Source organism: Ctenocephalides felis, unplaced genomic scaffold (assembly GCF_003426905.1).
Source record: "Ctenocephalides felis isolate EL2017-DRISC unplaced genomic scaffold, ASM342690v1 CF-g0.4_SCAFFOLD_01170, whole genome shotgun sequence".
Lineage (NCBI taxonomy): Eukaryota > Metazoa > Arthropoda > Insecta > Siphonaptera > Pulicidae > Ctenocephalides > Ctenocephalides felis.
Genome location: NW_020537324.1, coordinates 38,472,962 through 38,486,024, shown reverse-complemented (window position 1 = coordinate 38,486,024; position 13,063 = coordinate 38,472,962). Strand labels below are relative to the sequence as shown.

Here is a 13,063-nt window from a genome sequence, read left to right as displayed (position 1 = left end):
ATATCAAATTTTAGCACTTAAAACTATTTAGTTAACTTTAATTTCTCTTGGTTTGAAAACTATTTTTTTTTTTCATATGCTTCATTGTACAAAACCTTAATTTAAGTTATAATTAAACTCCTTTTTTAATAATTTACCTTGAGTTATTACAGTCCTCATCAATATTCTTTATTAAATTGTACTTTATAAATTTGAAAGTTTTTTTACATCCAACTGCTGCCTCATTTTACACACCTTGAATTAATATACTCGTAATAGTTATCTCGTTTACCATTTTGTTTTATTAGAATTAAATTTTATCTTAACTGACTAAAATTATTAATTCTTATTGTATTTTTTTAATAATATATTGAGGGATTATTTTGTAATACTGATTATTTAGAATTACAAATTTCAATTACTAGTTGAATTGCTCTGACAAACCTTGAGTTTATTTTTGTGGGATACCAACGTCGGTATTGTGGTAAAAACAAATTGGAGGTGGTTTTATTATTGCATTTTAAAAAATTGTTTTTTCTGTATTATGATTGTGTTTAATGTTAAAACAAAACACTATTTTTATTTGATTATTTTTATAGGGACCACCATTGCTAATGATTCAAGAATTAGTTTCATTAGGATCTATGCTGAATTATCTTCTCGAGTTTCCAGAAAGAGTGAATCCTAAGTGTGAATTGAAAATATGGGCCGCGCAAATTGCTTGTGGTAAGAATTCATGTTCAATACTAATATTCACTATGTATTTATTATTGAATCACTTACATACTAGTAAAATCAATTTGTAATTTATTCTGTTTTCTTATAATTATATAAGCACATTACGTAATATCTATCATCTCTCAGTATTTGAAAAATTTTTCATTTTGCTTCTAGTCAGTAAATGTTTCTTTAAATTTCAGCTCAAATTTTTTCGAGCTCATGGAAAAGCTTAAATCTTAGTTCAAAAAACAATTCATTTTTATCGGGGTTTGTCCAACCCTAATATTTAATTTTAATTTTTAAGATCAAATTTTTTTGTGTTAACTTTTTTATTGCGGAATTGAAAAATACATTCAATTTTATATTTTCATCATCCTGCCTCATATTCATATTTTAGTATAATCACTTTAGTAGTCCAATAATTTTTCATCAAGTTCGATAACTGATCAATTATCGTCCTTTTAGTGAACGTTTTTCGCTGAATTTTGATTAAGATTTTTCTGAACTTGAAAACATTTGCTGAAATATTTCTAAATAATTCTTGGATATTGGCGACGGAAAGGTTGCTGTCGATAAAATTAGATGCATCAAATTAGCGATCGATTTTTGCATAATCACTAATTCTCAGAATTATTCTATTTTTGAAATGTTTCCTAATGTGCATAAGCAGTATACAGTTCATGAATAGCTTGCAGAAAAAGAAATTTTGGCCAAATAGATAAATATAATATAAAGACAAATAGATATAGAAATTGAATATTAAAATTTGAATATACAATAGTTTTGAGCAGAGCAAACTTACAAACATTTCTGCGGAGTTTTTAAAACCTCATGTTGCATGACACAACATAATTGAATAAATTGAAAAAATGAATATTTGGATTTTGCTTTGAAATGGAAAAAATAATAAATTAATGAAAAGCGCGGGAATAATATATCAAAACGATGAATCTGTAAATGTGCCAATTTAATTTAAATGAAACAAGTTTCAGAATAAGATGGCACTTGTAATGTCTATTAATATGCCCCAGGGACTTTTAATACGAATATTATTTTATTAGGAAGATATTTAGCAAAAACTAATAATCACGAGTCACAAATTTCTAAATTTCAAATGTAGGCTCAGAATTTTTTGCGAAAGCATTGCATTATTCTTCAAATTTTAAAAAGGCGACATGACCGATTGTTTTGCAAAACTAATCGAATTTATAAAACAGATAGAGATTGTTTTTAGGAATGTATTATCTTGAAACTCAGAAGTTTGTACATCGTGACTTGGCTGCTAGAAACATATTGTTATCTTCTAAGCATCAAGCGAAAATAAGTGATTTTGGTTTATCAAGAGCTTTAGGAACTGACAACAATTACTATCAAGCAACCCAAGGTGGCAAATGGCCAATTAAATGGTGAGTTTAATTTTAGTTTATCTCTTTTATAAAAATAAGACGGGTTTTCCTTCCTTACTCTATAACTCCAGAACGCACGAACCGATTTCGACGGTTTTGCATTTGTTGGAAACGTCTCGGGCTCCGTGAAGTTTAAAGCAAAGAAAATTGAGGAAACATTTTAACAGAAAAGCGGGAAAATCTTTTTTCACATACAGCGTTATTCCTGATACATAGCATGTACTACAAACCAATATTTTAAGTAGATGGCGTCGGTGCGTGATACATTGCTTGACTACTACTCATTTGTTTGGCTGCTACTCATTGTTCTCTGCTCAGTTAATTTCATGTGACAAACCGGTATTGTGTTCACTGTGAAATTGTGAAAAAAAAGTAAAAAAAATAAGTTATTCGTTTCCTAACATTTCAGTTGAAAACCATCAAATCAATCACGTGTATTGTGCAATTTTTTTTTAATTTAATTTCAACAGCAGGCATTTGTCTTTAAGGTGGTAAATTAAACTGTGTAAATTATGTGGATTGTGCATTTGAGGTTAAATTCATCACTCTGTCCATAGTCTAAAATGACTTGAGGACGACGTGCGAACATCGGCCGTCGCACAAAACATGCAAGACAGCAACAAGTGTATTCACAGAACTTAAGCGAAGAAAGACGAAATATAACAATAGAAAATGCCCGATTGAAACAACGCGTGAGCACACGAAGATCATTGGCATCATACAATCGCTTGGCATTCCAATATGATCCCACTACAATGACGACTATATGCCAATGTAATTTGAATTTGGTACTCGACATTCGGTAAAAAGACGTATGCCGAATTTGATTGAGGTAACCATTATTAACGGAAAGTGCGCAGGTGAAATTGTATGTAATTCCTCGAAGACCAATGATTCCGAATGGTCTTCCGTTTGACTTCAAACGATTGCAATTTCCAGTTCGCCTTGAGTTTGCAATGACAATTAACAAGTCGCAAGGCCAATCGCTTAGTGTTTGCGGAATAAATTTAGAAAATCATTGTTTTTTACATGAACAATTATACGTTGCGTGTTCACGAGTTGGAAAACCATCCGCTTTGTTTGTGTTAACGTCAGACCAAAAAACAAAAAATTTGGTTTACCAAAGAGCGCTTCAAGGAAACGGATAATTTGCGGACACGTATAAAGCTTTGATTCAGTATTTATTTTGGATTCACTTTTAGTTACTTAGAGAAGTTCAACTAAATAACACTTCATTTTTGTAATCGAAATAAATTCATTGCTGTTGTTAAATAAAATAAAATTTTTCTTTTTAAAATATAAAACAAAAAAAGAGTGCGCTTAAGGATCACACGCGATTGAAGTAAAACTTATTTGCTACTGTTAGTGCATAAACGGAGAGGGAAAAGGGTATAACCTCTGAATTTTTTTAATGTGCTCCGAATTGAATGAAATTTTGGAATTAGGTCCATCTTACCCTCAAGTTCAAAAGTGAAAACAATTCGGGTTGCGCCATCACCCCCCGGGGGAATGACACTCCTTCTCAATTGTGTAATTACATTTTCTTCAAAATAACGTCGGAAATCGATAGAAGAACTAATTATAAGAAAAAAATGTCTCTTATAGTTTTTCAAAAAAACTAATACTTTTCAAGTTGCTGGCCAATAAAGATTCATATATTTTTGGCGTTTTTCTTCGTTTTTTTTCAATATCTTCTAAAATATACATTTTAACGAAAATCATGTAATGAACAAAATAATGTCAATAAAAATCTTAATAAATCGGTTTTACATAAAGTGTTCTAGGGAAAATATTAAGCAAGATTTGAAAGAGCAAAGTCGTTTTTTATTTCGTTCAAGATTTAATTGTTGTATTTAAAGCCATCTAGTGTCGAGGATTTACATTTTATGCATTTCGGTGAAATTGGGTTTTATAGTGCTCAACATAAGCTTTAAAATGAGTGCTGTTAAATATTTTTGCGTGTAAAATGAGTGAGCTATCATGCAAATAAGAAGCATATACGAAGTTTTTTTCTTTTAAATCATATGGTTTAATGAGCGCCATTTCCACCAGAATTAAAGTAATTCACATTTTATCTAGAATTCACTTCATTATAGACATCTTGATGGATTCTAGCAGATTCACTACCTTAGTACAAACTATTTCAGAAAACTCACGATTTTATAAAAACTTTTTTTCCACATGATATACAACAAGATGAAGAAAAAATTGAAAACTGTGGATAATGCAGAATTGCATAGTAGTTACATAGAAAAAATAATTATAATTGTTTTTACTATTCGCTGAAAAAATAATAGTTGTCATTTGGATAGTCATGAATAGCCATAATAATTATATTTTAACAACAGAGTATATTTTTTGTAATATACTTCTAATACTTAATATATTTTTAATACTTATATACTTGCGTTGAATAGCTATGAAATGTATTCTGACATATATTTTTTCGATTTTTTATTTATTGATAACTATTTAAAATACAATAACATTGCAAAAAATCAAAAAAGGTAATGAATTAAAATTAAAATACTTTTTATTGCCGACGTAAATATATGAAAAATTTTTAGTTTTTCATACATTGAAATATATTAGTCAGAAGCTTATACGGCGAATGAAAATAATCAATAATAATAATGATTGTTTTATTCGGCGCGTTGGATTTTTTATTATGACTAATGAATATTCTCATATACAAGATATAAATAAATTTTGGTTTTTGATAAATATGTCCATATATGTAGTACAGAATTTGTCGAGGCGCGCGATAACGACGAGCCTTATGCTTGCTCGTCGCTCTTGCAAAGCGACTTTATATGGGTGTTCTTGTACCGGCAGCGCATGTGCTAGGTTAAGTTTTTTCAACTTTTCACCCAAAGTTCCACTTACATTTAAATGAATTTTTGAATAACAGAAGAAAAATGTACAGGCTTTTGAATGATGCTAATATAAAAGTAGTCCAAAGAGCCGCACTGGTAGAAAATGGAAAATGAAAAATCATTTTCACCTTTACACGCACTAACAAATAATTTTTTCACATTATTTGTTATGAACAACATAGACAAGATCAGTATAAATAGAATGACGTTAACATTTTTATGATATCTCTCATATTTCCGACAAAAAGTGAGTTTGAAAAATGAGGCTGCTTTCACATGTTTTCACTGATAGCTCGGCCAAATGATGAGCTGCGGATTTGAAATTTGGTATTTCGATTTTTTCGAAAATACCTATAAAATGGCATCAAAATCATTTAAATACCAGGGTGGGGCCAATTCTGTATGGAAACACGCCCAGACCCTTTGTTAGTGTGCTCCAATTTGCATGAAATTTTGGAATTAGGTTCATCTTACTCTCAAGTTCAAAAGTCAAAATAATTTAGACACTTTTTGCCACTTCCCAGGGGGATGACATTTCTTTTCATCGGTATCGATAAAAGAACTAATTATAAGTAATCTAATTATAATTTTTTGCATTTTTTATCGTTTTTTGTCATCAATTAAAATCTTAATAAATCGGTGTTTCATAAAGTGTTTTAGAACAATATTAGCTTTCAAGAGCAATTTCTCTTTATTATATTTCTGATAGAATAAAAAATACGTATAAAGGTATATAGATGAAAATTCAAGGTCTTTTTCTGACTAATAATTGCTTTTTATTATTTTTCTGCTACACAAATATTGATAGTTATGATTGTTTAAAGAGTGTGCGGCTGTCCAACCAGAGTGTCTTTCGAGCCCTTTAAATCTTTGCCGTTTCAAAATAAGAGAAGTTACGGTAAAATTCATGATAGTTGTAGCCCATTTAATTACCTTTAAAATAGTATATTACAAGTTCTAATAAAGTCAGGATTAAATGAGTTATAATGCAATTAATGCGGAGGGTGGTGACGGAGTGCAAATAGTTTCACTTCTGAACTTAAGATAAAGATTAGCCTATTTCCATTGATATTGTACCTTTACCGCGAATGCTATATATTAATTCTTTCTGAATTTGTTATACATTTTAATCACAAAGGTATAAAACCTTCAATTTCTAACACGTGTACTTTTTCTATGGCCATAAATCACAATGGCAGACGATGATTTTTTATGTGATAAATTTGGAAAATCAATGTTTTAGTTGTGAATAAATAAAAATAATTCATCTACATCTAAAGGTATGATTAAAATTGTATAACTCTTGACATTAAAATAAATTGAGCTATTGGAAATAAATTTGTTCTATAAATTGCAGTGTATAATTTTTAATATACAATTTTATTGAACAATAAAATATTTGTTAAAGGGATAATTAAAGTGTTAACTGTGGGAATTGAGAATCATCATTTTATTTGAAGCAGTTCTACATTTAACATCACTCATATATTGGTGTAAATAGTAATTCGAAAAACAATAATTATTACTTTTGACTGAACGGTAAATATTAGTACGATTTATTAATATCCTATTATTAATAAATCGTATATGTGGGTATAGGACAATGTCTGTCAGGTCATCTAGTATATATATACGAGGTGTGTTCAAAAAGTACCCGGTATTACTAATAATTAAATTTCGCGGGTCTGGAGTGTCTGATTGTCAAAATTTTTTATTATTGTTGTGTGTTTATTTATTTTTTATTGTGTTGGTATACATGCCCCTAAAGTATGATGAAATTTTCAGCTATATTCACTGTTTACTTTGTCTGTGGTAGTCGCTAAGGTTCGACGTGTTTTTCTGAGCTCGGCGATTTTTACAATGGAAGAATTGAAAAGTCAAAGAATTTGTATTAAATTTTGCGTAAAAAATGAAATAAAGTGTTGCAAAGTGCAAAAATTCACCAGATATGGCTCCGTGTGACTTTTTCCTATTCCCAAAGTTGAAGAGACCCATGAAAGGACGGCGGTTTTCCTCGATTGAAGAAAATCGCTGAGAGTGCTCAAGGACATATCAAAAAGTGAATATCAAGGGTGCTTCGAAAATTGGAAAAAACGCTGGCATAAGTGTATTATATCTGGGGGGGACTACTTTGAAGGGGACCACATTAATGTAGACGAATAAATAAATATTTTTTTGAAAAAACGAAAATTCCGGGTACTTTTTGAACAGACCTCGTATATATATATATATATATATATATATATATATATATATATATTTATTTATTTATATACGAGCGTGTATGTGTACAGATATTTGTGAGTTGGTATAATTTCATGAATAGTTTCGAATATGTCTTTATGTATATGCTTATAATTTTAGGTATGCTCCAGAATCTTACAGTTTCGGTACATTTTCGCATGCAAGTGATGTTTGGAGTTTTGGGATAACGCTTTGGGAGATGTTTTCTATGGGAGCTCAGCCATATGGTGATGAGCGAGGTGTTGAGGTATGCAATTGAAAATCGAAAATGTTTTAGTGTGGTTAATATTCTAGATAAAAATCCAAATTGCTTATTAATGACGAAACTTCTTGTTTATGAAATTAATATAATCAATTAAAGAATTAAGATTTCAATTTTTGGAAAATTTATTCAAATTATTTCTCTAAATTCTTTATATTTCTATATAATATCAGTCCCACTCTGATACTATATATAATTTTAAATATCTTCTAGAAAAAACCTATTTTTTAAAATATACCAGTTTTAAACTTTTCTCTTCTTCATTTACCCGAGATATCATCGAAAGTATGGAAAAGTGATATATATCAGGGTGATCGTATTAACATTTTTGAAAAAAATTTATTTCGAAAAAATTAGGTTTTTAAGAAACTATAAATGAAAAAAAAATTTAAAAAAATGTTTTTTTTATTTTTACATATTTTGGAAATTCTGAGCTTTTTTCAGAGCAATCGTACTGCTTAACTGCATAGAGACAAAATCTCGAAGCGCGTAAGCGCCGCGTAACGGATAAACATTGGTACGGAACGCATAGGAATGTAAACAAAGTTTATACTTATTGTTAAAATCTCTATAAAATATCTGATAATTTGATGTGCATATGTCTAATGATCATTTTTGACCGCCAAATGGCGTTTTTTTTTACTTCTTTCATTAGATCTCTGAAACCGCTAGACCTGCCTTCATGAAAATGTGATCAATTTTTAATCTAGTCAATACAAGTAAAATGTTTTTAGAATTATCAAAATGGGACGCTCCGTTCTCTTAAAAACTGAGTTACCATTTTTGGCACTTTTTGCCTCGTATCTTTGGAACGGCTAGACCTGCATTCGCCAAAACTAATCAGCACGTCTTCTTATCAATACGAATCGAATGTTTTTATGAATTAATCAAATTGGTTGATCGGTGTTCCCGAAATGGTCGACGAAAATTTGTATCCGCACACACACACGCATACGCACACACACACATACACACACACATACATCCATTTTTTCTGAGGTATGCCAAAATATTCAGAAACCTTTAAAACGTAACGATATATAAAAATTTCCATTTTCGATTTTTTTGCGATTACTATAACTTGCCCTACGGGAAGTTAATAATTGCTTTTAGTACAGTGGTACTCGTTATACGTGTTTTTCGAGATACGAGTAGCCGAACGCGCGGCTCGTTTGCATCTTTATACGAGCAAAATTCTTGATACGATCCGCCAAAGAAGCGATGCGGCTCATATAACAAGCCGCAAATCGCTCCTATCGTATTCGAGAACGTGCGAATGAGAGGCATAACGTAAACTTAAGGCGGTGAGAATGAAACGATTCATCTATTAGCAATTGTAACAAGGATTTTAGAATGTGTGAAGTCGCATTTAACCATCATACTAATGTTAAAAGTAAATTATTTTAAAGTTAAAAAATTCAGTTCATTAATTTTATACATTTTATGCTTTTGTTTGTGCAATGTGGGATAAAGTTGAAAAGTTCGTGGATCTAAAAAGATGCAGATGGTCGTATACATTTTATGCATTTTTGCAATACTATAATGAGTTGAAGAAAATAATGCTCATTGTATAGTTTTTTTGAACTCAAAATCTAGTATAATGATAATTTAGTCATTTTTTATTTAGAAAAGGAACGAATTAATAGTATTTCAATGTATTTATATGGAAAAAATTGCTTCGAGATACGTACAATTCGACAAGCGAGCGTGCTTACGGAACGAAATATGCTCGTAAGGCGGGGTACCACTGTATATCATAAGATTAAATAATTTTCGTTTTTTATCGTTTCCCAACCGAAATTGAGATTTAGTAATTTAGATAAAATTTTTAACTGTTTATTTTGAAAATAAAGTTTTTGCTTTTGATTAAATCTAAACATTACAATTTTCAATTGATATATCAAACACATTTAAACAAATATCTGTAATTATATTAAATATAATACACATAGGGTAAAGCGGGGCTAGTTGAGCATAGGGGCAAGTTGAGCAATCGAAATATCACGAAAACTATTCACCGTCCGTTTAGGCATTATATGGCGGAAAGATAGAGGTTTGGAAGAGATAAACATTCCGCGATCGCTAGTGGCCGCTGGACAAATGAGTGAGGCTCACGCGCGTTTTGTTTATTTTGAAACCAAAATGAAAAAAGTAATTCATCATGAGTTTTCGTCTGGTTTAGTCAAATGTTATTTGTTTTTAATCATGTAAATGTTATTCTTCCATATAATTATAGTACTTCTAATATGCATAGAGATTCTGGGTATAATTCTCACGTTTTTTTTTATAAAATCAGTTTTTTTCAAAAACTAATCACCAATTCTTTCTATCATCGTGCCTTGGCAAATTGCTGGAACTTTTCGTACCGAAAATTGTTTAAAAACCTTTAAACCTTTTTTATTATATTCATATTTCAAATTGACCTAATCAGCATGTCTCCTTATCAATACGAATCGAATGTTTAAATAATTATTCAAATCGGCTGATCGCTGTTCCCGAAATCGTCGACGAAAATTTGTATTCGCACGCACACATACGCATACATTCATTTTTTCTAAGGTATGCCAGAAAGTTCAGTATCCTCTGAAACGTGAAGATATATAAAAAAAAATATTTTATTGCTAGTTAGTCTCATATATAAAATTGTCATAAATGCATTCTATTTTTCTCGAGATAAACTCCAATCGCACCCTAACATTTATTTTCTATTGCGCATAATCTAATAAGATTCATAATACTATCTTCGATTATCAATGAAAATGCCGGTACTAATTTTACTTGTGATATTATATGTATATTTAAACAGCTTGTACTGCCTTGTTTTGTACGACATTTTTTGGGCAAAAAGCTTCTTTCCAAATTAATCAATTAGCATTTTGCTATTTACAATTTTGATATTTTTTGTAAAATATTCTCGGTTATTCTGATTAAACTACTTTTCTAAACGGTTTTTACAAAATAAAGCAAAACTAGTGGTGTGTATGGCATCGTGCTGGAACTTCCCGTATCGTAACGAAATGTTCGCGGAATATTGAATGTTTTCAAATAGATTATTATAAATAAATACTGTAACATTGTCTAATATTTATAAGAATTATATGAACTGATTTGCAAAATTGAAAATATTTGTTTAAAGTATATTAGAACTTATGTCAGAATTACAATTAAAACCTGAATTATTTTTTATATACAAAAAAAATTTGAAAAAAAATAAAAAATTGGAAAAAAAATTGAAACAAACATTTTTTCCAAAAGCAATTATTTTGTTAAAACAAGCAGAAAGTTCTTTGAATAATTCAAATCGGATGCTTAGTTCTCTCAAAAACTGCCATTTTTTGCATATTTAGCTCTGTATCTCCGAAACCGCTGGACCTGCCAAACACTAATCAGCACATCTACCTATCAATAGGAATCGAATGTTTTTTGAACCATTCAAATTGGTTGGTCCGTGCGCCCGAAAACATGGACGAAAAATTGTATCCATACATCCTTTTTTTTTTTGAGCTATGCCAAAATGTTCAGAAATCTTCAAAACGTGAAGAAATGTAAAAAATTTTAATTTCAATTTTTGGACGATTACAATAACTTACCCTACGGGAAGTTGATACAAGCTTATAAAATTAAAGAATGCTCCTGGGACAAATGACCCGACATTGTAGATAAATTTATACAATAAATATTGCTCCAAATAAGCAACACAAAAAAGTGAGTTCCGAACATCACATTTCCAAAACAATAAAATTGGTTTTCCAATTCTAAGTTCAAAGCGGGTCACCGCCTTTGGTATGATTAGTGTTAATATTGTTTATACACATATTTCTGGATTTTTCAGTATAAATTTACTATATGGAATTGAAATTGAACGAAACATTTATTTGACAAAGATAATTGCTATATGACTAATTCAAATAACTTTACAAATAGAAACCATTTCGTTCTACTGTACATTTACTAATTTTGTACGATTTTAAAAAGACCTTCAAAATGGTGTATAAATTATTCAAATACAAGGATGTTTGTCGATTATGTATGGCAATGCGCCCACATCTTTCCGCGTCGTGATTATTATGTACTCGACTGGCAGACCCTTGCAATCGTCAGAATGGGCTGGCTTTCTGAATAGTTGCTTTTACAACATATGCTTTCTGAACAGTTAAAAGAAATTACCCTCAAAATTTGAGCCTTGTGGGAGCAAGTTATGAAAAAATTTTTTTTGACATTTTCACAAATTGAAGGGATGATGACGCAATCGCGGAATGACTGCCAGCATGGTACTTTCTTAATGGGTCGATAATAAAATATCATTAAAAAAATTCTAGCTTTGAGAAAACAGGTTAGTCAAATAGTTTGTTGAAAATTGAAATGGTTGCTTTGAGTAAACTTACAAACAAAAATCGAGTATGTGGCACTAATAAAATTAAAATAGTTTTATCACTTTTTTATAAAGATTTAAGAACTTTACTAGAATAACTACATTTTTTTATTATGATATTTAAATTTATTTGTGCGTTGTTATAAAATTTGATTTGTAGTATAGTATTATTAAGAACATTATGATTTTTATTAATAATTATTACTTTATTTACAATTTCTTTTTATTACTAATTTAAAAATTCAAATTATAATATAGCTGATTTTCTTCGCCCATATCAAAATCATCAGAGCATTTCAAAAGGTAGTATATAAAACTTTTAAAAGTAGTAAAAGTTTTTTACTACTGGTTAAAAACGACTAATATTTTATGTTCGTAAAACTTTGTGTTGAGGCATGCATTTTATTTTAGGTTATCCAACTAATTGAAAAGGGCGTTAGATTGACTTGTCCAGAAAACTGTCCTCAGGATATGTATGAACTTATGAACAAATGTTGGTCATATGAGCCACAGAGTCGTCCTACATTCGAATACCTGATGAATTTTCTGTCTTCAGATCCCGACTATGAAAATGTAAAAGAATTAGTTAAAGGTATGCACATTGGTTAGTAGTAATTATATACTAATTTTATTAAAAAATATGGATAACTAATACTATTCCAATATAATAAATTTATCATATATCTGCGCCATGATTATCATATAAATTGATACAATCGGTTTATATTATAGGAGAGACTAGGTTCGGTTGTGCCACTTTTTTGATCAGTAATATTTTGTTAATTTACCAATTAACTGGGAGAAAAATTATTTAAATGGTAGTTTGAACATTTGACTTTCTTGAAATACAGAAATACTGTTCTTAAATACGGTGGATAAAATTATATAATGAAATCATACAAAAAGAGAGAGTGTCACAACAGTTCACCCCCCTAAATTGAACAGGCATAAACATAGGTTAAACAATAGATATAAACACCAGAATGGTTCAAAATGACTTTTTGTCGGAAATATGTAACACAACATAACAAAATCATTTAAACAAATCTTATGCATATAATATTTAGACTTGCACCGAATATTTAGTTACTATACGGAATTTGGTATATTTGGCTTTTTTTATATTTGGCCGAATACCGAACAGTTTGCTATGGAACTGTATTTGCAAGCCTTTACTTTACATTATATGATATAACAAATTGTA

General features: G+C 29.8%; 1 protein-coding gene across 1 annotated transcript in view; it reads left to right on the top strand.

Moving 5' to 3' along the window:
• The window catches only part of LOC113366743 (tyrosine-protein kinase Shark-like), a 146,254-nt gene extending 133,470 nt beyond the window's left edge, over positions 1-12,784 (top strand). Inside the window, exons 10-13 of the mRNA XM_026608402.1 lie at positions 579-705; positions 1,934-2,105; positions 7,346-7,472; positions 12,271-12,784. Of these exons, the coding sequence (XP_026464187.1) occupies positions 579-705; positions 1,934-2,105; positions 7,346-7,472; positions 12,271-12,468 (624 nt within the window). The 3' untranslated portion in view covers positions 12,469-12,784. The remainder of the gene's footprint in view (positions 1-578; positions 706-1,933; positions 2,106-7,345; positions 7,473-12,270) is intronic.
• The last annotated feature ends 279 nt before the right edge of the window (positions 12,785-13,063 follow it).